The sequence below is a fragment of the Marmota flaviventris genome, chromosome Y (assembly GCF_047511675.1).
Source record: "Marmota flaviventris isolate mMarFla1 chromosome Y, mMarFla1.hap1, whole genome shotgun sequence".
NCBI lineage: Eukaryota > Metazoa > Chordata > Mammalia > Rodentia > Sciuridae > Marmota > Marmota flaviventris.
Genome location: NC_092519.1, coordinates 12,640,916 through 12,668,194, shown reverse-complemented (window position 1 = coordinate 12,668,194; position 27,279 = coordinate 12,640,916). Strand labels below are relative to the sequence as shown.

At 39.0% G+C, this 27,279-nt stretch overlaps 1 protein-coding gene across 1 annotated transcript; it reads left to right on the top strand.

Moving 5' to 3' along the window:
* Positions 1-25,806, top strand: LOC139703579 (sex-determining region Y protein-like). The gene is made up of 2 exons (XM_071607070.1): positions 1-20; positions 25,269-25,806. Exons 1-2 carry the CDS (start codon positions 1-3, stop codon positions 25,804-25,806), a joined length of 558 nt encoding a protein of 185 aa, XP_071463171.1.
* The last annotated feature ends 1,473 nt before the right edge of the window (positions 25,807-27,279 follow it).

The following is a 27,279-nucleotide window of genomic DNA, read 5'->3' as shown; positions in this document are numbered from 1 at the left end:
ATGGCGCTGGCTCCGCTGTGGTATGTGACAAACAACTCCTTATCTGAGAGAGTTGGCACATGATTTTTCACCACCCCGTGAGAAAGTTCCACGCGGCAGCTTTGCATTGGGGCTTGGGATGCTTTATTAAGGCTGGGAGGGCATCCGGGGGAGAGAGAAGAAGAGAAGAAGAGAAGAAGAAAGAATAATAAATATCAAGGGCCCGAATAAACTACTGAGAGAAGATTTCGGAGTTGCGTCTTCCTTGCGGGCAAGGGGTCGCGACAAACCTCATTTAAAAATACATCAGGGCCAGGTATGGTGGTGCAGGCCTGTAATCCCAGTGGCTCTGGAGGCTGAGGCAAGAGGATTGCGAGTTCAAAGCCAGCCTCAGTAATTTAGTGAGGCCCTAAGCAACTCAGTGAGACCCTGTCTCTAAATAAAATACAAAATAGGGCTGGGAGTATGGCTCAGTGGCCGAGTGACCCTAATCACTGGTAACAAATAAATAAAAACATATCAAAAAAGATAATACACCAGGATCAAGTAGGCTTTTTTTCCAGGGATGGAAGTTTGGCTCAATATATGAAAATTAAATAATTCTCCACTTAAACAGAATTAATTACAAGAATCTCAATAAATGTAGAATAAGCCTTTGATAAAATACTATAGCCATTCATGAGGAAGGAAGGAAGGAAGGAAGGAAGGAAGGAAGCCAATTAAAAAAAATAGGGGGAAGCTAGGGATGAAAAATACTATAAAGGCCATTTATGACAACCACAAAGCCACCCTCATACTAACTGGTGAAAAACTAAAGGCATTTCCCCTAAAATCAAGACCAAAAAAAGGTTCTTCAATCTTACCACTCTTATTCAATATAGTCCTCAAAATATCATAGGCCAGAGTGATCAGGCAAGAGCAGGAAATCAAATGGATACAAGTAGGAAAAGAAAAAAACAAATATCTCTGTTTTCTAAGAATATGACTCTATACTTACAGCCCTCAAAAAAACTCTACCAGAATACTTCTAGAGCTTGCAAATTAGTTGAGCAAAGGAGCAGTGTAACAAGTTCAACACCCATAAGTCAATAGTTTTTCTATACTACAACAGTGAATCAGGCAATAAAGACATCAGGGAAACCATCCTGTACATAAATATTTTGAAATATTTTGTACTTGGGACTTGAACTGAGTTAAAGAGGCTTTACAGTGAAAATTATAGAACCCTGAAGAAAAAAATTGATGAAGATGAAAAGATGTCTCATGTTGTTGTGTATTATTGTATATATTATATATCATTGTGTATATATTGTATATATTATCAAAATGACCATACTCTCAAACCCATTATACAGATTCAATGCAATTCTTATCAGAAAACTAATGACATTCTACAAACAACTCAGAAAAATAGTCCTAAAATTAATTTGAATAAATAACACCCTGACTAGTCAAAATAGTCAAGAAAAAGAGAGATGCACAATGCACCTCAATACCTGATTTCAAATTATACTCCAGAGCCATAGTAACAAAACTAGCATGGTATTGGCATCACAACAGACATTAAATCCAATGGAACATAATAGAAGACAGAGGTATATCCACAAATTTATCAGTCAACTTATACTTGATGGAGATGTCAAAAATAAATATATTAGAAAAAGCCAGGCTTATAAACAAATGGTGCTGGGAAATGGATATACATATGTGGGAGAATGAAACTAGATTCCTATTATTTTCCCTGGACAAAAGTGAAAACGAAGACTTAGGAATTAGTTTGGAAACTTTGCAACTGTTACAAGAAAACCTAAGGTCAAGACCCCATCATATTCATGCAGGCACTGACTTCCTTAACAATACCTCTAAAACTCAGAATATAAAATCAAGAATTAATAAGTGAAATGCCATCAAATTGAGAAGCTTCTGGACCACAAAGGAAGCAGTGAAAAACATAAATACCCTAAAGAATGAAAGAGAGGGGCTGGAACTGTGGCTCAGATGTTGAGCACTCACCTAGCATGTGTAAGGCACTGTGTTTGATCCTCAGCACCACATAAAAGAAAAAGGCATTGTGTCCATACAATGAAAAAAAAAGAAAGAGAAAATTTGTGCCAACAAGTCCTCTGATAGGGTCTTTATGTAGATAGCTCAAAAAGCCTGATACAAAAAAGGAAGGAAGGAAGGGAGGGAGGGAGGGAGGGAGGAAGGAAGGAAGGAAGGGAGGGAGAGAAAAGGAAAGGAAAGAAAAAGAAAAGGCAAAATCAAAGAAAACAAAAACAACCCACATAATTCAGTTAATAAATGGGCAAATATCTAATAAGGCATTTCTCAAACAAACTCCCAAATGCCCAACTAAGATAGAAAAAAGAACATGAGTACAGTTACTCTGGAAAACAGTTTGAAGATTCGTCAAAAAATTTAAAAAATAAAAAAAATAAATAGGACTGGAACCACCATATAACCCAGTTCTCCCGCTCATTGGTATTAACCCAAAGAACTAAAATCAGCATATCATCCTAATATAACCACTGCAATGTTTATAGGAGTACAATTTACAATAGCCAAATTAAGGAATCAGTCCAGAAGCCCATTGACTGACGAATGAATTAAGAAAATGGGTGGATCAATAAAACAGTGGAGTTTTATTCAGCCATAAAGAAGAATGAAATTATAGCACATTTCTGGTAAATGGTTAGAAATAGAGAACATCATGCTAAGTGAAATAAGCCCAGACTCAGAAAAGCAAAGGTCAAATGATTTTTCTCTCATGTGTGGGAAGCTAGTGCAAAATGAGGGAGAAAGGGAAGGTAGGATCAGATATCATAAATATATTGGATATATCAGAGGAGTAGAAGGAGACCAAAGAGTAAGGGGGGCAAGAAAAGAGGAAAGGTTGAATGAATTTAAGAAAATTATGCTATGTGCACGTAAAATTATACCATATAATTTCACCTATACATATATATGGAAAGCACCGATCAAGGATGAATAATGGATGAGCACAGGGAGAATCACTAAACTGGGGAAGAGTTGAGTGGGTAGGAAGGAGGAAGAATGGGGTTGAAAATGGAGTGGGTCACATTCCATGCATGTATAATTTTTTTCAGGACAAACCCAGTCACTGTGTGCAACTGTCATGTTCTAGTTAAAAAGAAAAAGTTTCATGGAATTATATCTCTTTTTCCCCTATCTTCTAGGACTTACTTTCTGACTAAAATATAATGTGTTTTGAGAAATTACCATCAGCAGCCAAAAATAAAACAGATTCAGCTATTTTTGGATGAAATATTCTCCAGATGTCTGTTAAGTCCACTTGATCTTAATGTTTTTAAGTCTCTTTTATCCTTGCTGCAATTTGTGTCTGGAAGTCTTGCTCATTTGTAAGAGAACTGTAATGAATTCACTTTGTATTCAAGTGATCTCTATGAGTCTTTATAAATAGCATTTATTTTGTGAAATTATGGGCACCAATATTTGGGCATAAATATTTTCTATTGTTATGTATTCCTGTTAGATTTTTCTCTTTCCCAGTATGTAGGAACCTTCTTTGTCTTTTATGACTGATTTTGGTTTGAAGTTTGCCTTGCCCATTTACATTTACATAAAATAATATTTGCTATCCTTTTGTTTTTAGTCAGTGGGTAACTTTGCCTGTGAGGTATGCTGTATTTCTTACAGAGAACACATAGGTTGGACTTGTTTTTTAATCAAATCTGCCTATGTCTTTTAATTGGAGAGTTGGGAACAAATACATTCAGAGTCATTATAGAAAGATGTCTATTATTTCCTGCCATTCTGATTTATTTCTAACAGTTGATTTGATCCTAATTCTCATTTACTTAATGACTCTTCTAATGGCAATTTCTCTCTCCCTTGCTTTCTTTTTTGTTGACAATCTTCTTCTGTGTATAGGATCACTTTAACTGTTTTTCCAGAATGCTGACTTAGTGGCCATTAATTTCTTTACTTCATACTTGTAACTTGGGAGCTATTTTTGTTTGTTTGTTTTGTTTTTGTTTTCGCTTTTCCTCTTCTGAGATTCTGAAGATGGTTTAATTAGACATGACAATCTTATTGAGGAATCATTTTATTTCAGGGATTGAAATACAACATTCCAAGTCATCCTGGACTTTACCATTTCTTCTACAAAATCTGTTATTCTTACTCATTGCATTTCTCTCTTGCAGCTTTTTCTTTAATTATTTTTTTTATTTTTCTTTAATTTTATTTTTTATTGATTTAGGCTTTGACAATTAAGTCATAATTTGTCAAGGAACGGATCTTTGTTGGTCTTATTTATTTGTGTTCTGTGTGCCTCCACTATCTTGCTGTTCATGTTCTTTCCTCGGGTTTTGAAATTTTTCTATTTTTCTAACTGCATATGTTGTCGATGACCCCAATCTTTGCATCATCCTTTAACTTTTTACCACTGTGACCACAGTACTTGATGAATATGACTTTGAAGAGAGAAGATATATTTTGACTCATGATTTCAGACATTCAATCCACAGTCAGCTGGCCCCAAGTCATTCATCATAGAAGAATGGCATGGTCAGCTCCTAGCAACTGTGGTGGGGAGGTGGGGAAGAAGAATGGGCTACAGAGAAGATAATCCCTTTCAAGGTATACCCGCAGTGACCTGCTTCCTCAAATTGGGTTCCACTTCCCAGTAATCCATTTTACTAAGAGTAATTTACTCCACTGAAGAGGTCAGAGTCAACCATTGTCTAAAAGTCTCTTCTCTGGACTTCGATTTATTGGGGACAGTGCTTTAAACACATTGGGTTTGGTGGGGAATTCCAGATCCAAACCACAGCAATCAGTATCTATGTTTTTTCCTTAATACCTCTGAATGTTAAGTTATACCTCTGACTGTTAATCTGTAATGCTTTATTTTATTTTATTAGTTGTAGATGGACACAATACCTTTATTTATTTATTTATTTATTTAATGTGGTGCTGAGGATCGAACCCAGTGCCTCACACATGCTAGTTGAGCACTCTAACACTGAGCCGTACAACCCCAGCACCCAAAATAGGACTGGGGATATGGCTCAGTAGTGAAAGTACAGGTGCTAATTCCAGGATAAAACTCTTTCCTGTTCTCTGTTCCAGTAACCATAACCATTGAGCCCCTTCTTTCTGGCCTTTCAATATTATGATTTCAGGACATTTTCTCTCTCACCTACCCTTCCTATTATTACAGAGCTGGGACCTTTCAGGAACCTGAGGTGCTAAACCTGAGGCATGGAAACCCCTGAGCCCTGACCTTAACTCCTGGGTTCTTGTGATAAGGTCAGAAGGATTTACACATGTCACTCAGAGTTGCTGGCATGAGTTTATTAGAAGTGATAGGGAAGGGAACACACATGCTGTCCTGAACTCCAGTTTCATTGGGGGTCCTGGGCAAGTTTCCAGAGAGTTGTACCTTGGTCCACCTCTTTATTCTGACTGTCTCCAAGATGACATCAGACTTTTAAGTCCCCAGTGCTATAGCCATGGTAGGTCACCTTGGCCCATGCTGACTGATTCCATTTGGAATCTTTTCTTACAGATGTTATGATTGCAGGCAGGCTGCTGTGGCCCATGCCTGTAATCACAGCAGCCCAGGAGGCTGAGGAAGGAAGATTGTGTGTTCAAAGCCAGCATCAGCCAAAGTGAGGTACTGAGCAACTCAGAGAGACCCTGACTCTAAATAAAATACAAAATAGGACTGGGGATAGGGCTCAGTAGTCAAGTGCTCCTGAGTTCAATCCCTGAAATCACATCCTTCTCTGCCACCACAAGCCCCAATACACACACAAACAAACAGATGATATGGTTGCAGGAAGGTGGCAGGGGTGGTGAATTATCCTTATTCCCCTAAGTCCTGGCATCTGGTCTGTCTAAGGGTCATAAAAGACCCTCCCTGGAATCCACTTCCGGCTAATTTGTGTGTGTCTCATCATCAGCATTTCAGCATTTCAGGCCTATAGTTCTCCTGCAGATAAAAGGTAGTTTATTGAGGAATGTAACATATTTGATTGACTTAAACCAGGCACAGGTGCAGGTCAATTGCTTCCTGCATTAGAAAAGCATGTGGGGGTCAGAAGAGTGGACCATGTTTAGAGAAATAATTATCCCTTAACGTTGTGTCCCCACTATTCGCATCTGTCTGTCCCTGACAGTAGCAGAGGAATGAAGCAAAGTAGTCTGCACCCTTTTCTTTTAATAAGATGGAATATACTCTTTCAGAAGTTCCTGCCTGTTTATACTCATATTTCTAAAACACTAGCTCTTTTGCATCTGTCAGTGAGGGGGTATATGTAAGCCTCTTAAGGGTCTATGCTAAAGAACAGGTGCCCCCAGTTCTAATTAGAAGCACTACTGATTTTCAATGGGGAGGATTCCAAAGACACACACTAATCTGTCTGCTCTTGCCCCTTCTTTCAACTATAGTGACCTAGAATACCATTATACTGCTGCCATCATCATCATCAGAACTTCTACTTGTATCCTATTTCAGGTATCCTTCTTTAGAGATGTGGTCCTTCTTGACAAGTTAAATTTGTGTTTTATCACCTTCATGATTCTCCTTCAAATAAGTCATCTCTGATGCTTAGTTACCCTGGAAGAAAGGAACTTGGAAAGAAAGAAACTCAAACTTTCCTCTGTATATCTTCCAGGACTCTTCTTGCCTCTCAGTCCCCTTTTGTTTCCTCCAGGTTTGTGCACCCTGAGCTAATCCCCTATTTCCATACTCCTGAGATCCACCAAAGTCTGCTGAACTACCTACTTCTAGGATGTGCTCACACACCAATCCCTTCTCATCCTATGACTTTCTTCATCCTGGTCAGACAAGAAATTTCTCTTTGAAAGTCTGGTTTTCACAACACTGAGTACATTAGATCCTTCTTCTATTACAAACACAGCTAACCACTATGTTTGAAAAAGATGTCCTTGGATTCTGGCATGACAGAAACATTTTTGTGTTGCTTCACTTGGATTGTTAGGTAGTCATTCATTCACTCATTTGTATTGCAGCCCTTAGACCAGGATCCAAGGTATGACCCACACAAGGGGAAGCCTTTGTTGTGGAGCTTCAACCTCTGCCCTGAAAGTTTAACACCTCAGGTTTCAGAAGAAAAAGTCTGGCACAACAATGCTGATTCCAGGGAAGGGAGCCCTAGTAGAGGTGGTACAGATTTTGTTTCTCTTGCTTTTGTTAGTTCACTATCTTTAATTTTCATTTGTGACAGTGCCCCGACCCTCTTTGCTCTGTTTGGGGGGCTGAAGCTAGAGAGGGCAAGGATGGTGGATCAGAAGTGCCTTTGGAACACAGGTGAGATTCTGTCTCAAAATGAAACCTAAGCCAGGTTGGTGCCTCTGTAGAGCCTGCTTCCTGTGTCAAGCTTTGTTTTTGCAAAAACATACAATAATTTAGGCTTCTCTTTCTATCTCCTTTCCATTCTCTCTTTTGAGCTTCCTCTTTCTCTTTTTCTGTATGTCTGATACCCAGTGGTTATCTGTTTGCCCAGCAAGTTACCAAATCTTTCTGCCTCAGCACTTGCACTCAAAATGGAGTGGGTCTGAGCAAACTGTTGATTTACCAAGTAACTCGGTAACTCAGGCACTGAGTGGAGTCTGAGAGCTGCTGTTCTATATGATGTGGAGCAACTCAGAGCTGGCAGAGCCTGCTCTCCACAATAGGTGTATGTTGGTGAGATTTGGAGGTGTCATTTTGAGAGACAGCACTTGACACACAAAAAGCTACAAAATGACAGAGATGAATACACATGAGCTTTACTTAAGTGTAAGCAGGGCTGCCTCAATTGGACACTCTTCCTAGATGGGGACTTAGAATAAAGACACAGAAATACTGAGACTCTCTTTATAATCATTGGTACCAGAAATTGAACCCAAGGGTGCTAAACCACTGAGCCATATCCCCAACCCTTTTTATAACTTAATTAGAGACAGGGTCTCCTGAGTTGCCTAGGGCCTTGCTAAATTGTTGGGGTGGGCTTTGAACTTGCAATCCTCCTGCCTCAGCCTCCTGAGCCACTGGAATTATAGGCCTTTGCTACCCCTCCCAGCTGAGAAATACCAAGTCTAAAAGGAACCCCCCACAAGCCATCCAGATGCGGAAAGCACAGCTGTAAATCTGGAGCAGCATGTCCTTGCAATTCCAGACAGATATGGGATATAGCACATAAGATAATTTGCTTCACTTTGTCTTCTCCCCTCTCCCACTTACTTCCCCTTTCCCTCCCTTTCTCACCCATCCTACCTCCTTCCTCTCCTCTACTGGTCTTCCTTCTGTTTATTTATTGCTTTATTTAAATTGATGCATTATAATCACACAAACATGAGGAAAGATTCCTTGTAATATATTTATGCATAATTTGGTGGATTTCCTTCCAGAGTTTTACTCCTTTCCTTCCTCTCTTCCCTGAAGTCACCACCTTTTAATCACCAGACCTAGACAATTATTTTAGCTCTTTTCTAATAAAATTTCAAAGAAGACCATAATGGCTAGGATATAGAAATATTAAACCCCATAATTCCTTATATTTTTCCTTGTAGTCATCAGATACCTGCTGCAGCTTTCAGCATAAAGGTTATAATTCACACAAGAAACATTGTTTTGGCTCGTAACATGCAAAAGCCACCACCAGTCAAATGAGACCACAGCAGGGGCACACGGTTTTGCTCATCTCTATTACATTGTTGTTTTGGAAGTGAGTGGATAACAATGAAATCATGAGTCCAAGTTGGAAAAGTATTTGTATGTGTGACAGGTAAGCATAATCTCTCTCTCATATATGAGGGTTGGAGGGGGAAGGATTCTCAGTAAGAGGACAGGGAGTGTGACTAGGTGGCAGAGTGCTTACCTAGCATGCCTTGGGGGGGAGGGGCAGTGTTGGGGGTGGGGGGTGGGGGGTGGAGAGAGAGTTCTGTGCAGAAAACTGAGAAATATGTATGAGTTTTCTGTACTTGGATGAAAAAAACAAAGTATCTCAAAGCCCTATAAATGCAATGAAGCAGGCAGTGAACCTTAATGCCACAAAATGGGGGAAAAAATTGATGTATACAAGAGCAGGATAGAATGTTTCCACTTGCAGCTGACTCACTAGAGGAGTGCAGTTGAACTTGGGCAGAAAGGAGCAGAAGCAAGATCCTGAAAAAGATCAAAAGCAGCATGCTTTAAACAAAAAGGAGGAAACTAAAACATGTAGCATCTGAGCTGATCAGAAGGGCTACAAAGTATAGCTCACATTTATGCATCACAAGTTAAATTACAGGAGCGTGGATATCTATGTTGTTTCAAGGTATAAAGGAAGACTGTCCATGTAATCAGCTTTCTGTGTATCCATCTCAGGCCTGATTAGCAGAGATTAAGCAAACATCAGTTAAAATTGATATAAGAAAATGCTTCTAGCTATACAATATTTCTCCCTAAGATTAGATATAGTCAAACACATATTTGGGAAATATCAAGATGATAAGTTAAAAGAAAGGAAATGATAAAGTAATGAACTATGGTAGATATACATTGGTAAACTTCTTTATTTCGGGTAGTTTGCTCCCCTCCTCCCTGTTAATTAGTTAACTCCTGGGAAGGAGTTGCTGAAGGAATACATGATGTGTGAGTGACTCCGAATCTAGATGATTTTTTTTCATGAAAGTCTTGGAACAATAAGGCAGCAATTATGTAATTGAGCTTTAATCTGCACTAAGCATTTCTTCAAAGTCTACTTTTTTTTTTTTTTTTTTTTTTCTTTCTTACCAGGGGTTGAACCCAGGGGGCTGAAGCATTGAGCCAGGTACCAGACTCATTTTTTATTTTTTTTATTTTGAGACAAGTTCTGGCTAAGTGGCTGAGGCTGGCTTTGAATTTGTGAACCTTCTGTCTCGGCCTCCTAAGCTGCTGGGATGACAGGGCTATGCACTGTACCTGTCTTCATGGTCTAATCAAATTCTTTGGGTTAGTCCAAGGCCATATTTGTTGGAAGAATCCAGCATGGTTGGTGTTAGCATAAAATGACCATGTCAGGTGCATACTTCATAGGTCAGCAGAACCTTTGTTCAGCCATGGAGTCATGCTTCTGGTGGACCCACTTACCTAATGCAAAACGAGCTACTGATTAAAGGGGGAGTGTGTGTATTTATATGTTGCACTGAGAGGTGATGTTAATTATGGTCAGAGTGTGTCAGTTTTGGTGCTCAGGAAATAGGGTTGTAAGAATTTGAAATTTGTTTTCACTGGGCACTATTTTTCCTTGGGGAAGAATGGAGGGTCTGGGGTGGGCGTTCAGTGCTTATTTCTTTCCCTTTAGGGACCCATTTCACTGTCACTTGGAAAGGATCTATTTGACAAAGGATCAATGCTTTGGCCTTTTCCCACAGACTGCCATTCCAGACTCGATGGATATGTCCTTCCCAGGAATTGTCTTGCCATTAGATGTTTGCTTCCTTTCCAGGGCTTGTCTTATCACTAGGAAAGGATCACTGTTATCAATGTGTTGCCTTCTCCCTCACTCCCCCTCTTCCCAGTCCACACTATTTTGGAGTTTGTCATTTTTTATATCTTACAGTTGAGGGAAAGAAGAAAAGAAGGAAGGAAGGAGGGAAGAAGGAAGGGATAGAAGGAAGGAAAAGAGAAGAATTGAAAAGAACAGAAAAGAGAGGAGATGCAAAAGAACACTTGACCCTCCAGTCCCAAAAGAAAGTTGATAATAACTATAATTTTAAAGCCCTAATCTTAGAATTGCTGGGGTGTTTTTCTTTTCATTTAGTTGAGTGTCTTCTTTCATAAAAGGTGCAAAGTTTGCTGTTGTGCTTTATATTTACTCTCTCTTTTGTTGCTTGTGTCTTCAATGTCCTATGCAATATCACACTTTAAAAAGCAGACTATAGAGTCAGGCATGGTGGCAGAAGTTTGTTATCTCTGCAACTGGGTGGATAGGTGAGGTGGAGTGAGGATGAATAGGAAGATTCTAGTCCTGTTAGGATTCTAGTAATATTTTTAAAAGGGCTCTGGGTATATATTAGTAGTAAGTAGACCTATGTACAATCCTCAGTATTTCAAACTTTAAAACAACAACAACAACAAAAACCACAACCCTCACCATGAGCAAAGAAAACTCTCTCTCCCTCCCTCCCTCCCTCTCTCTCTCTCTCTCTCTCTCACACACACACACACACACACACACACATACACACACGCACACACACACGTGTATACACACAGAACACCCACCCCAAAGATAGCTTCAGGGGACATGGAGTTATAAGTGGCTCAGTTTAGTTCTATATAGCATAAGATTTGTACCTCACACATTTGTTTTGATGGGAATCTCTTGAGATCAAAATTAGTGAGCAATAAATGGAATAATATCCACATGAGTTTGTGGCATTGTTCCTTAATTTATAGATTCACAGAATCATAGTCTGTGAAGAGAAAAAAATGTAAATTATTAATGCAAATTTAAACTGTGGTTGCATTCACTATGGAAATTAAAACTAGGGTCACAAGGCTGCTGAGACAGAAAGGTCACCAGTTCTAGGATGGGCAACTTAGTGAGATCCAGTGTCAAAAATTCAAGCAAACAAGCAAATAGGAAAGAAAGAGGAGAGAAAGAATCTAATATATGTTATGCGCGAGGAATAGAAAAACAAAGAAATCCCTACTTTTCATTCTTATTTCATTGAGACTTTCTCCAAGTGAGTCATCCTCTCCTTTTTCATATAATGGTGTGTATATCTAAGAGGTTCTATTAGTCTCTCTATTTGTTTATTTTTCTTTGTGGTAGTGGAAATCGAACCCAGGGCCTTACCCATCCCAGGCTAGCACTGATTTACATCTCTTCCTCTTTTAATGTCATGTTGAGACATGGTCTTGTTAAGTTGCCCAAACGGCCATGGACTTTCTCCCCTCCTGACCCAGCCCCCTGAGTAGCTGGGATTACAGGAATGGGGCTCCATGCCTGGCCTTTTTGCTATTTTTAACAAGAATATGGTTGAATACACATAATATTAAGCTCATTATTTCAACCCATTTAAAGTGTACAGTTCAGTAGAGCACTTGGAGTATTGGACAACTAGAATATTTCGTCACCCCCAAATAGGAAAACCTGCTTCCATTAGCAGTTACTCCCCATGCTCCCTCCCTCCCAGCTGCTGGCAACCTGTATTCTCCCTCCTGTCTCTAGGATACTTCAAAGGGAATCACTTAATATGTGGCCTCTTTCAAGCACCAGAGTTTTCAAGATTTATCCATGTTACAGCATGTATCACTTTTTGCTATTTTTATTTCATATTTGGGATGTATATTCTCTATACCAACCTGCACTGAACTGCTTCTAGTTTTAGGAAGTATAAAACCAGATGGAAACCTAAAACTGAACTGTGCCTGAGCACAACTAGGACAGTGGATTCTATTCCAAGACACATTTTTAATGTGTTTATTTTGTTGTCACTCTTTGCTTGTTTGCTTCTTTCAGATGCCAGAGAACGAAGCCAGGGCCTGGAACATGCTAGGTCAGTGCTCTAGCACTGAGCCACACTCCCAGACCAGGAAACTTATTTTGAATTCATCCAAATAAAAATATAGGTTCCATTTTCTCTCCATCTCGAATACTAAACTTTATTAGACCACTAGTATACAAGTTACGGTTCTCATACTTATCTTGGACTGCACATAGTAAAATGTGCAGAGTGTTTTGGAGTTTCTAATTTTTTTCAAAAAAGTTCATTTGTTCTTTTTAGATATGCATGATAGTAGATTGTACTTTGACATATTTATACAAGCATGGAATGTATGTTATTCTAATTAGGATCCCATTCTTGAGGATGTACATGATGATGAGGTTCAGTGTGGTACATTCACATATGAACATAGAAAAGTTGTGTTACATTCATTTCACTGACTTTCCTACTCCCATCCTTCACCCTTTCCGTCATTCCTCTTTGTCTACTCCGTTGGACTTCTATTCTTCCTGTCCAAGTCCCCGCACCCCACACCCCTTGTATGTTACCATGCACATTATCAGAGAGAGCATCTGACCTTTGGTTTGGGGGAATTGGCTTATTTCACTTAGCGTAATGGTCATGTGATCTGATGGAGTCTCTAATATTAATTCATCATGACGTTCATTGGTTAGGTGGATCATTTGCATATACTCCAGGATTCATCTTTTGTCTTCTCATTTTTATTTTAGAAATTTTGGGATCACTAGTATTCATTCTTGATGAGGCTTCATTTTAAATAATTATTTGTTTAATTGTTTTGGTACCAGAGATTGAATCCAGGGGTGCCTAACCACTTAGCCACATCCCCAGGACTTTTCTTTTTAGGTTTGATTTGGCACAGGGCCTCATTAAGTCTCTTAGAGCCTTGGAAAGTAGCTAAGGCTGCTCTTTAACTTGCGAACCTCTTTCGTCAGCCTCCCGAGCCACTGTGATTATAGTCGTGTGATTATAGCAGGACCTGCTAACTTTAACAATTAAATATTACAGTTGTTACAGATTTGACTTATCTGCCCTTTTTTTTCTTTTTTTTTCTTTTTTTTGACATAATTTGCTACTTTGCTGAGAGTTTTATCTTAAAATAACATTGACTTGTGCCAAACTCTTTTTCTGCAGCTATGGAGATGATTATATGGTTGCTGTCTTTCATTTTGTTACTACTATCACATTTTCACTTGCATATGTTGAACTACAGAAGCATTCTAAAAGTATTGTATTCTTTCTCTTGATTGTGATCTTTTTATATGTACTAATGAATATGGTCTGCTGGTTATATTGATAAATATTGACTAGGACCATCGCCTATAGTTTTCTCTTCTTGTTGTATACATTCTGATATGAGTGTCATGGTGATGTTGACCTTGTAGAATGAGTTTGTATGTATTCCTGCCTTTTTCATTATTTTGAAGACTTTATCAGAAAAAGAAAGAAAATACTAGTTCTCATTTCAGTGTTAGATAGAACTCAGCAATGAAACTGAAATTATTTTGTTGAGAGACTTGTTACAAATTCAATTCATATTCCTTTTTTTTTTTTTAATTCAGTGTTGATGGTCTTACCAAAGGCTCAGTTCTTGTCCCCAGTGCAAATCCAATATGGAGGACAAGATTTTTAGGATGGAAACGTGTTCTTTTTCATTATTAGCAAAGGAGAAATAACAGACTCCTCCTGTCTCAGAGTCTGTGATTCCAACTGCCAAGGGAACAATGGGCTCTTCAAAGAGTTAATTTTAAAGCTACATTCCATCTGTAGTCTGACAGGATCATAATTTTAATTGTAATATTGAGAGAAAGAGCCATTTCTTTGATCGTCTGGCACCTGTCCTGAAATTTGGATTCCTTCATGCCTGTGGTGTGCATGAGCTCAAGGGTAGATAACTTTGCATGTGATAGGAAGAAGGTCAATCTTGCTTCCCCCAAGGTTAGGGAGGGGGAGAGAACAAAGAGAAAGGAAAAGTATTATGTCACTCCTAAAAGAAGGCACAGGGCAGAGCACAAGTAGTGTACTCAGAGCATGAAATGGACTCCTTTTACAATGTTTTATATCTTTTTATGGATTTATCCAGGTATTCTGAGCAGTCAAACTTATAAACATATAATTTATAGTATTCTCTGTGGTCCTTTGTATCTTTGTGATACATTTGGGATAATATTACTATCTTCATTCTTGTGAAGATAGTTCTGTGCATGAATACATGATTAAATTTGTGTGTCTGGAGGATATTACCATTTCACTCTAAAATTAATTTTAAATTATGACATATTTTATTAGTTTTCTACGTTTTTTGTGTGTATTCATACAAGTCTCATCTTTTTATTCTTCTTCTTTCATGTTCATTCTCAGTTTTTATTCTCAACAAACATAAGTGATAATCATATCACTTTATATATGTGTAAAGTGATATAATTATTTATACACACTTTGACCTTATATTCATTAAACCTGTTTTAAATTTACTCATCTAGTAGTTTCTGCAAGTAAAAACAGCTCTTACTTCTTCTTTCAAAAGTTGATGTCCAGAAAAAGCAGAAACTTTGTCTTATTTCCATTGAGTTGGAAATCACTTACTCTTTACAAATAAAGATGTTAGCTCTAAGGTTTTCACTTTAAATATATGTACCTGAGTGTTTAAAATACAAATACAGTTTCATATTTTGCAAACTTATTTTACCATTGAAATAGAATAAAATTTTCTTCAGTTTTCTAAAAATCTGGCAAATTACAGTGGTCGATATTAAAATGTTATCCATCTTGTATTCTTGTCATAAAATTCTATTGCCATTACTTCTTGTATGCGTTTTTAAAAATATTGCTGTAACTCATTTGTTGCGATTTTATCTGTATTAGCAAAGAACATTGTACCAGAGCTATGTTTTACTGTGCCACTCAAGCTTGGGCTAAAACTTCAGAATCATGAATCAAAATAAATATTTTCTCCCCTGATTTAATTATCTGAAGAATTGGGTTGAGAAACTAATGTTACAGAATTGGAGCTTTTTTGGAAACTGAGGCAGGACGAGTTTCCCTACCCCTTCAAGCCCCTATTCTTGAAATCAACTCAGAACAACTGCAGAAGTGCTGCTCAGTGTAATAGGCATATGTTTATTAGAAGAGATGGGAAAGAGGAGAGAGGGACACTCACACAGGAAAAGTGGACTCTCCTCCCAACTTCAGGGAGGTTTCCAGAGTCCCGCCAAAGATCACTTTGGGACATTTGATTGACAACCTAGGAGCTGCAAGGAACACCTCCAAGAGAGGAAGGTGTGGTAGCTCATCTAATGGGAGTTTTTAAGAAAATTGAGTCACTCTGTTTTTGCCTCAATTTCCTTCTCTCTCAATCAGTTTGTCACTCTTCAAATGATTCCCATCAAATTTTGTGAGGGTATTGCTGTTCTGGCTATTAGGGTGATTGGGGTTTTGAGAGTTTCGATGATAAAGAATGGTCCTGAAAACTTAGTTACAATAGAAAGATGATATATTCTACCAATATGGTCTAATATTTAATGCCTCAATTAAGAATTGCAGGTGGGGGCAGTTTAAACAAACCAATCTTCATCTTATAGGTGCTTATCTTTCAGATAAAGCTCTCTGTGAGGTTCAGTGACCCTTCACTTTCTATTCCCTGCTCATTCATTTATGGCTGACTTGCTACTTAACACTAAATTAATCACAAAATTAGTACTGAGAAGAGGATGATTGATTCTAACTTGACTTGTTGATGTGGAGAAACTTTTGGAATTGGTTGACTGAAAGAGGTCGGAGCAGTCTGGTGGAACAGGCTAGAGAAAACCTAGAAGGCTATAACGGAAACTTAATATGTGATTCCTGTGAAGGATAAGAAGACAAGAATACTGATAGATATGTGAACAGGAAAGGCCATACTAATGAGGCTTCAAGTGGAAATGTGGACTCCTTGGGAATCGGAGGAAAACCCATCCTTGATACACCAGGATGAAAATTTCAACTGCTATTTGTTCATGACCTGATAACTTGTGGGAGGGCATGTTTAAAGGTGGTAGACTAGTTTAATTGGTGGAGGATATTTTAAGGAAGAAAATCACTTAGGTTGAAGCATGAATACTAAATACTTTTCGCCTAATTTACAGTGGGATGGTTTGAGAAATTTATACTCTGGCCAGTAATGGAGCACATGTAAACATGAGACTAAGGAGAGTGTGTTTGCTAAAGAGATTAGTCCTGATAAGAATTCGTGCTTTTCATCAAGGCAAAAGGAAAGATGCTTGGAAGTATCTCTGAAATCTTTAAGGGCACCCTAAGAGAGATGAGTAAGAAAATTTATTTAAAAGATTTTTCTGGAGAAGTATTATTTAAGAAAGCCAGCCCCTGGTGGACACTGAACCTCCTTGGGATATTTTTCCTTGTACACAGCCATGAAGTCACTCAAGGGCCACTGCACTTCAGACAGGCACAGGTACAGCTTGTGCTAGCAACAAACTTTGCTGCCATCCTTATGAAACTGGTTTTGCAGGCATACAGATTGCTGGAATGATGTGGTCATGTTGGTGTCCACCAATGCGCTTAAAGGAAACTTGGAAAACCAGGCAGTATACATTAGGGTCAGATAAGTTGTGGGAATGAAGTTCAAACTCAATGGAATGAATAAAGCCATGGGCTACATTTAAAGCATCCTAAAAGAGTGACCATGTTTCTAAAGTATTAGGCCAGCAACCTGATTATGGGTGTTCCAAAAAAAATAAGGCCTGGCCATTCACCCCAAAAACCAAACAGAAAAAATAATGGTGAAAAATAAGTAAATAAAACTAGGAAAAATAACTTTATTAATATGGTCACATCGGGGGGAGGGGTGAGAAGTACACATAGTTAAGCAGCCTTGGTCAAAGAGGGATCTGGTTTGTCATTATCTCAGTTCTGACTATGCAAGGTGGCTCTGGAAAAAGTTCATCATTTGAGAGGGAAATCTCTACTTGCGGCTCAGTATGATTATCAGAACTATGGTCCTGAAATGAGGCAATTTTTTGTCCCTAGGATGTAATTTCTCCTGCCTATGGTACAATCTCTTCATAGGGTGATCTGCCTACTAGGCTTTCTTATTCCTTGAACATGGTTGGAGAATGACTGGGACTGCTAGCACTATTCCAGGGGTCTGAACAAGACATTGTAAAATCTGGAATGTGAGGGTCCCAACAGTCTTGAAAGGGGGGAAAGAGAGGTTAAATAAATCTAGGATCGAAAAACTTATATCACCATGCCTAAGTATAGAGCTCAGTTCCCACAAAGTTTTAGGTAATAAAGGAAGCAGATACAAAAATGAAGGCAGAGATGCCAATATATATCGTGTTTTTAGTTACAAGTTGGGTATCTGCAGGCACACTAAAAGAGTCAGCACTTTTAACAAAAACAGCTTCTATTTCTCTGTTATAGTCACATTGCCTGGAAACAGTAAAGTCACAAGGGCAGGGGTGCTCAAGCTCATGGGCGCTCACATCCTACCACACTGTGTCCAGGCTGCCACCTTTACTTTTAAGATTTAATGTTTGTCCTGCTGGATTTTAGTTTTGCCTTGGGCTTATCCCCTCCTGCCTGTTTTCCTTCCAATCCCCTTTACCCTGTGCCTGTCCCACCATTGGATATTAGAATTATATAACTTTATTTTTATTTCTTATAGGAGTTCATTTATAAGTAAGGATTTAGGCTCAGAGGTGCTTTTAGAATTCAAACTTCTGAGCAGTGCTGCTTAGGTATTTTGAAGTTCTCCAGGTAGACAGAATGAATTCTGCATTGTGAGCTGGACTTGGACATTTGGGGAACAGGAGTAGAATATAATGGTTTAGATGAATATTCCAAAAAGTCCATATGTTAAAGACTTGGTTCCCAAATGGCACTAATGGGAGGTGCTTTGATATTGAAGAAGTGGGCCCTTGTGAAAGTTCTATAGGTTATTGGAGGCATGTCCCCAAGGGGGACTAAGTGCTTTGGCCTATTGTCTCTCAGATTTTCTTCCAGCTGGTGAAGTGAAGGGATTTCTTCATTAAATGCTCAGCTACTCTCACTGGAGGTCCAAACGAAAGGGCTACCCAATCCTATTCTGAAACCTTGAAACCTCCAGAACTTGAGCCAAAATAACCCTCTTTCTCTTTAAATAATCATTATATATATATATATATATATATATATATATATATATATATATATATATATATATATCTCTTTAGGTCATCTTATATAGTTCTGTTATACTAATGAAAAACTGACTAAAACAAGAGGCAGTAAATATCTAACACTTATCTAATACTTGTACGGCAGCATACTTCCATGAACAGAAAAATTGCCCTCAGGCAGAGATTGTAAATGGAGTGAGGGTCACAGGAGTCAGCCTTAAGAGTATCCAAGTGAGCACTGAGGGGATGTTAGCCACCCTCTCCAAAACTGCAGACTCATCTCAATTTTCTCTTTAATCCACTCATCTTCACAGAACATAGATATCTGACAATATCTGTTTATTTCACACCTGGCTATACTACTACAAAGTAAGTTCCACGAAGATACACATCTGTGTGCCTTCAGGGTCTCAGACCAGTATTAGAACATATGACGGTTGAATAATTAGTCATTAAGAAAATGAGTTAATAAGTAAGTTAGAACCTTAGAACAATCAGGCACAGCAATTAAGTAACTGAGCATCAATCTTCATTAATCCAATATGGGTTCAAGACTTACACAGGGCAGGTGTGTTGTGCTTCCTCTAATCCCAATGCCTGGGAAGCCTGAAGCAGGAGTATGGAACTTCCAAGGGCAGCTGTAGCAAGTTAGAATTTTCATCAGCTTAGCAGAGACCCTGTCTCAAAATAAAATAAAAATAATTAAATAAAAAGAACTAGGAATGTATCTCTGTGCTAAAATTACCTCAGAACAACAATAACAACAACAACAACAACAGCAAAAAAAAAAAAAAACACCCACAACCAAAACCAAAAACAAGCAGGTAAACAAATGATAATAACAACAACAATAAACAAACAATTAAAAAAAATGGCTTGTAAGAGTGGTAGAAGCTCAGGATTGTTTTCTTGTGATGGTAGGAGACAAAAGAGTTGCACATGATGGAAATATGAGGTTAAGGAAATCATTCTGTAGAATGAGCCTATTTCTGCTGAATCCTACATGTTTTCTTCTCTGGGAAGCAGTTGACCTTCATCCCTGCCTGGGTTGAGTGGGCAGATATGTCACATTCTTCAGCAAACTACCTGTTACCTACAGGAGAAATGCAGGCCAGAAATAATGTTGAAAAGAGGAACCAAAGTTACCCTAAAGGGGAAACTTTTGTGACCCTTTTCATAGACCAGATCCCGAAACAGAGATAAGAATAATTCCTCCAATCATAAAATCTGTAGGAATAGGTTCCAATTAGAACCAGTCAGTTTGGTCCAAGGTGACCCACAGGTGTCATGGCAGCAGGGACTTCAAAGTATGATGTCACCCTGCCATCATCAGTCAAAAGTCAAGAGGTGGACCTGGGTGGGATTCTCTGGAAAATTCTCTGGGATCACAACAAAACTGGAAGGCGGTAGGGGCATGCTGTCACTCTCTTCTCAGAGAGACCCTCTCTCTTCCTTGAGAATATTCCCCTTCCCTTTTCCTATTCTTTTCACAAATTCATTTTTGTTATTCTAGATGGCATGTCGGAGATCTTTCATACTTGATCACAAGAATCGGGGCTTAAAGGCGGGGGAAGGGGGTCTTCATGTTGCCTCAGTTTTCCTAAGGACCCAGCCCTGTGACATTTGGTAGTCCCATCCAGTTATCATTGGCCTTCTTTGGTTATTGGTTATCTTCAGTTACCTCAATTCTTTTTGGGGGTTGCTTTCTCCATTCAGCCTTCTATGAAACTCTTTTCTCCACCTTTGATTCTTGGTGACTCTAGAGGAAAACTCTTGAGCTAATTATTGGGTTAAGTCTAGAGCACATTCTAATAAAGACCAAAATATTTCATTTTTTGTTGTTGTTGTTGTTGTTGTTGTTGTTTTTGTTTTGTTTTTTGGTGGTGCTAGGAATTGATCCGAGAGCCCTGTGAATGTTAGGCAAGCACTCCAGACTTACCGGTAGGAGAGTGAGGATGAAGGAATTAGGCTATGACTATGGGGTTTTCAGAGAAGAATCCTGTGGTGTGGATTTTAGTCTCAGATAACAATTTACGTTATCTGAGACTGAATGTAGTGTTTGGGATGCTTTGCCTATAAGTGAAGTATTGTCAGGGGTTTAGTCAGGCTGAGTCAGAGTAACCTTTCGATGACTCTGGTTCTGAAATGAAAGATATGTTTCAAGGCAGCATTGCCTAGGTCACGTTCTACCCAACAATCTCCATGTCTCCAAAGCTTACATCTGGAACAAAGTAACAATTTCATAAACAATCGTCCAAAAGCAGTTCAAGACCAGAGGAAAACAGTGTCACTTTTAAACCCAACCTGCTGTGGGATGTAAATGGCTGTTTTATTGTCCCTGTGCTCTGGGATTGTGTTCTCAGTAAGTTCCTCCCTAAATATTGGAGAACAGGAGAGAAAGGTGGAGAGTATCTGGAAAGGCCAGCTGTACTAGGTTCTGCACATTTTGAGGATGCTTACAAGGTCTGCGTTCTATTATGGGAATTATGCAGCTGGGATTACCCTGAATCAGCTTCAGGAAGCTGACAGGATAAGCTGGGGGACATTAGGAGATGAAATGCTTCCTGTGAGGTTTCCACTTCTCTTTAGATGAGCACAGGGAAAGAAAATTAAAATGGATCCTATATTTACAAATCTTCTTTCAATTGAAAAAAAAATTTTTTTTCCCTGAGGAACTTGTGGGCTCCCATATTCTTTAAATAGGTAGACTAACTAATCTGGTCCAAAAAGTTCACTCTGGTCTGATATAGATGTTCCGGGTTCTCCTTTACTAGAGTAATTGTGGATGTGTCCACCCCAATCCCCGCTCCCTGCAAAGTCTCTATTTTTTGAGCTCATGGTCTTTTGTGGTAGATTAAAACATACCCAAGTTAATTATATATCTATTTCCCAAATCAGTCTTGTTTTGGCCAATTGTAGTTGTTGGGTTTGTTTGGTTTGGTTTTAAACCGTCTATCCACTTTTCCTGCTGTCTTTATTCAGAGATCAAGTATTCAATACAAAGCTCTAAATTCTTTGTTTCCTGCTGCTTTTTATGTATATTTGTGCACACTTGTGTATTGTATATTGTGTTAACAAATGTATTTTTGTTTCTGTACCATTTACATGAAACCAAAATTGGCATATGGATATTAAAATTAAACAAACAAAACAAAACAAATAATGATGAATGGATCTAAATACCTTTGAGTTCATGTGACTTAAATCTTTAAGAAAAAGTTTGTTTTAAATTGGTTAAGCAGGCCAGGCTTATTTGGTGCATACCTATAATCTCAGCAGTTTGGGAGGCTGAGGCATGAAGATCCTAAGTTCAAAGCCAGACTTAGCAATTTAGGGAAGCCCCAGGCAATTTAGCAAGACCCTGTCTCTAAATAAAAGTGAAAAGGGGTGGGGATGTGGTTCAGTGATGAAGCACTTCTGGTTTAATCCCTGGTACCAAAAATCAATCAACCAACCAACCAGATAACAGTTAAGACATCTTATTAACCCACACAGTTTTCTAGGTGGTCAGGCAATTAATAGAGTTTTGGTCTCTGTAAAATATTTAAAGGGTAATGTCCATTGCTTCTAGGATTCTTCTTCAACAGAGAAAAGATGGCTTATATTGCTAATTACACTTGTCTGATATCTTGGTTTCCATGGGCAACCTAAAGTTAACAGCTAAAAATCAGTAAATTAGATTTAATGTAAATGGTATTAATCTTCATAAATGTGTAGGTTAAAGGGGGCATCAATTAGTTTGCAAAGTTAAAATACTAATACATCATTGCTAAATGTAAATTCAAATACTATTGATTTTTTGAATCCCAGAAGTTAATATATATTGAAATTTATCAAATGTGTTTTTATACATTGCTAAATGGAAAAAAAAATTAAGATTGTTTTGTTTCTGGACCTTTACTAAAAACAAGACTACTTACTATGAGTTAAAACTCTAACATATGTAATTCTATATGCAAAGAGTAAAATATTTCAGTTGTCTCTTGATTAAAATACTATAAAAAGCCCAAAGTATTTCACCTTATTAAAATGGAGTAATTTGTCTAACCTCAGACATCTCATAAGGATTGTTTAGAATATAAACTTAAGATAGGGCCAGCAACTAGGAAAGAGATACAAGAAATATATTATAGAATGGAAAAAAATAGAAAGAAAAGAAAAGCAGATGTTTCCAGATGAGTAAGTCTTTTGTATGGTAATGTACACAAGTTATAAGGCTTGTGAAAGGTAATCTCAAAAGAGTTGGGTGTGACTAATTTGGATATAATAAGCACAAAGTTATTTCAGGTATGCTGTATGTTGTGTTAACATATGTGTTAAGGTCAAATTTTAATATACTGATAAAAACCACAATTTAACTCTGCATGTGTTGAAGTAACTGGGATGTGTTAAAACACTGATCATCTCTTATCTATCAAGATAATGACTTGTGTGGGTTAGGAGAACCAGTACTATTTAGGAGAACCAGTCCTAAAGGAGATAGGGTTTTTACAAGTCTGGTTAGATACACAATATTATTTTACCTTATTATATACTACACTACAGATTCTAAATATTTCTTTAAAAGTTAAACTTGGTCAATATAAGAACATCATTGTAATTGACTTCTTTATACATTAGATGTATTCATGTCCTCCAACTCTACAAGTCTTTAAAACATAAAGTTCACAATAGCATTTTACCAAGCTGGTGTTCTCCAAAGTAAAGTCCTCTGTAATGGTAGTCTCTTTCAGATTTATAGAGAAATAACAAATTTAGCTGTGGATTTATTTATGTCATTTAATATTTTATAATTGGATAAAATGACCTGTCATCAATAACCTGTCACTGACATATGTGTGTGTGTGTATGGGTGTGTGGGTGGGAGTGAATCTGGGAAGGGGTTTTAAACGTACTTTTGGAAGGTAATAAGGAGAGTCTGGTGTGTTTAAAGGCTGACAATGTGGAAAATGAAAATATTTTGCTTGCTCACTATCTCTCTCTCTCTCTCTCTCTCTCTCTCTCTCTCTCACACACACACACACACACAGACACAGACACACACACACACAAACACACTCACACAGGAGCACATAGGAGTCAGCAGAGAAGGACCATTTTAGAGAATATTCCTTTCAACTCATGGTTCCTCTATTCACACCTGTCTGTCCCCTAATACTATTTTATTTCATCTTTGATCTATTAAGACCCGTTTCCTCAACTCCAACTTTAACATCAAAAGAAGTCGGTTCTTATTTAGTAAACCATAGCCTTTTAATTTTGAAGTTGGTTGGTGAAAAATGTAGAAGATGATCACCTGTGGCTGTCAGTCAGGGATAGGGAGAGCTATGGATGGAAAATTAGTTCGGATCTATGATAGATGTTTTTCCAAATCGCTAGTTCTATGAAACTGAACCCAGTAACCTTAAAAGCATAGCACTGGGTCTGGGGAGGTGGCTCAGTGGGAGGGCGCTTGCCTAGTACATAGCAACCCGAATTTCAATCCCCACCACCAGAGAGGGGGAATATGCAACAGTTTACCACAAAGGGACAAAATGAGTCCCTGTTTAATGGTATGTCACTTCACTGGAACCGTTTTGAGTGGGTTTCAAGGTTATCTGCTTTTTTTCCTTTCCTTTGTTTTCTTGGAATAGAACCTGCAGCACTCCCCAAGGAGCTCCATCCCCACTCACCCCGCCGCCCCCACCCTTTCTTCTTCTCCTCCTCCTCCTCCTTCTTCTTCTTCTTCTTCTTCTTCTTCTTCTTCTTCTCCTTCTCCTTCTCCTTCTCCTTCTTCTTCTTCTTCCTTTTTTTTTTTTCTTTTCTTTTTTGAGACAGGGTTTTCACCAAGTTCACTTAGGGCCTGATTAAGTTGCTGAGAACGTCTCCTGTCTCAAGGAGACGTTCTACATTTTTCAGGGCGTGTGGCAGCCCGCTGGGCCCTGTTTTTCTTTTATTTAAAGAAACGTTCAGAAGTTCAGAAAGTTCAGTATTCGTTGTTCCTGAAGTCAATCCTTATTGAGCGCTAATTATTTGTGAGTATTCTGATACTTGTTAGCCTAGATAAGGAAATGGAATTCTAAAGTATTTGCCAGCCGCAAATTCACATAACATTTTCAATTGCACAGATGGACGTGGGTGGGGGAAGAGTACTCTTAATTCAATATCCAGTGGTGTGTGCCTAACAGAAGTAGGTTCTCCTCAAGCTCTGAGCTACGAGTTTTTGAAGATAACATTCACTCCTATTGATACTAATAATACATTCGTATCCCTCAGCCAGGAGCTGTGCCCAATGAGTTCTCAGATAGCAAGGTTTTGCTTTATTCCCCCCTCCTCCCCCTTAAGGCGAATAGTAGAGCCTCTAGTGTGCGGGACTGGCAGGAGAGCTACTGTCACCGAGTTTCTGAGTTATACCATGTTTTGATTGAGAGTAGGTGGGCTGATAGACGCGCTGGCGGGTAGGTTGTTTGGGGCGTGGTTGGGGGTTGGGAGAGGTCTTGTGGGAGGAGAAATGAACTTTTCATTACAAATGGCAGGGTAGCAAGGCTCTGATAGAAAGACATTTTTGAACAGTGAAGCACGCTTTCGAAGTCTTACTCCTTGGATTGTGTCTTCCCCTCTCCTCCCCTCCCTTCTGGTCCTGCCCTGTGCGTCTTCAAGCGCACCATCATATTCTTCGGCTATGTTCACAGTACTGAACCCCAGCGATTACAGTCCAGCCCAGCAGCAACAGGATGGCCTCGACTTCGGAAAAAACTCTTCCTTCCTTGGGATCGACCACTCTAGCTCAAATGATCAGTGTGAAACAGGAGGCAACCTTAAAGGGACCCAGGGCCGGGTCAAGAGACCCTTGAATGCTTTCATGGTATGGTCTCGCGACCAGCGGCGCAAGATGGCTCTGGAGAACCCCAGCATGCGAAATTCAGAGATCAGCAAGCTGCTGGGATACCGGTGGAAAACGCTTACAGAAGCCGAAAAATGGCCATTCTTCCAAGAGGCACAGAGACTACAGGCCATGCACAGAGAGAAATACCCGAACTACAAGTATCGGCCTCGCAGGAAGGTTAAGACTCAACAGAAGACTGGCAGCAGTTCCCTGCCCGAAGAGCCCCCATTAAAACTGTGCAGCCAGGCGTCGGTGGACGCGAGGCTGCATAACCTTGGGCAGCCAGAGCGCAGTTCAGAAAACCTGCACTGATGAAAGCAGAGCCAGCGAAGCCATTCATAGCCCCACTTACTGACACCAGCCAGCGGGCTGCAGCTCCGACTGCTGGAGCCCAGGGCCCCAGCACCGAAGCACCGCACAAACCTGAGTGACTAGCGGGTAATTCTGGCTGCGCAGACCTAAGCCGATGTTCCCTTATCGTAGTTTACACCGTGACTTTCTTACGTTCAGATTCCGTATGGAATTCCTTTCTCCCGCTAAGGAAGGCCCCGTTCAACTTAACTTTTGTTATTATCTCATTTTTAAACTTTGATTTCACAATAAGGTATGTGAACGGGTTTAACGCATAAAGATTTGGACGTTCTGAAGTGATTGGACCCACGTTTTGGTGGTGGTTTATCGGAGTACGGTCTCTGTAAAACGGTGCACTACTCTTTGTTTTTAATACTATAGCTCAGATATATAGAGGTGGGAAGCACACCCCCCAAAAAAAAGCAGGCTTTGGGAAAGAAAATGTTGCACTTCCTTAAGCGTGTTAAACTATTCCTTTCTCCAGACAGTTGTTCACTAGTGGTCTTTCAGCTATTTTGCTGGCCTTACAAATTGCGCATAACCAAGAAACGGATTTGTAAACTCTTGTTTTGTGGAGCCTCCACTCCTCCTTTTGAAATTCGTTGCCTTTACTGGGCGGCGCAAGTCTGTGGGCATGGATGTTTGCTTAGAACCAAGTGTAACATCTACTGGTGGAATAAAATCTTTGACTCATGGCCATTTTTCTCTGTGCACGACAGTCAACTTTTCCTCTGTTTCTTGAAAACTTTTTTTTTTTTTTTTTTTTTTTGACAATAACAAATCTACCTTTTTCCATAGACGACCAACTTTTAAGTTTTTAAACCTTAAATAGCGATTAAGTGTTGAGAATATGAACAATTCCCATCGTGGGAGGCAGATAAGGGAGTCCAAGCTGCTCCAGTAGATGAGATTTCAATGAAAATTTAAGCCATAGACGTTATAAAATTTCCATGTACAGGGATGTGGAAAACTGGCAGTTTACATGCAAAGGCATCATTTTTTAGGGCGGAGGGAAAGTCATGTGGATGTCATTTGTCAATTTTCCAATACACACCCCCTCGTTTTGAAATTCATTGCCTTTACAATACCTCAAATAATTAAATTCCAACAGTAAAATAGTATACATTAGAGCTAGCTGTCCTGTTTTTCAAAGTAAGTTTGAGATTTAAAAATAAGTGAGCCTGTAACCCCAGCATCTGAGGCAGGAGGATAACAAAGTTCAAGACCAGCCACAGCAATTTAGGAGGCATGTTTGATTTCCTTTTTTCACTGGTGAATAGCACCCTACCCCTTTTTAACAGCTCCATAGGCATGTACTATAATAAAACAATATTTTGAATGAGGACTCAAGTTTCTCTCCTTTAGGCAGTCTCAGAGCCCTTGTCAGAGCAATTAGCTCAGCTTTCTGGGCTGATGTTCCTGATAACAGAGGCT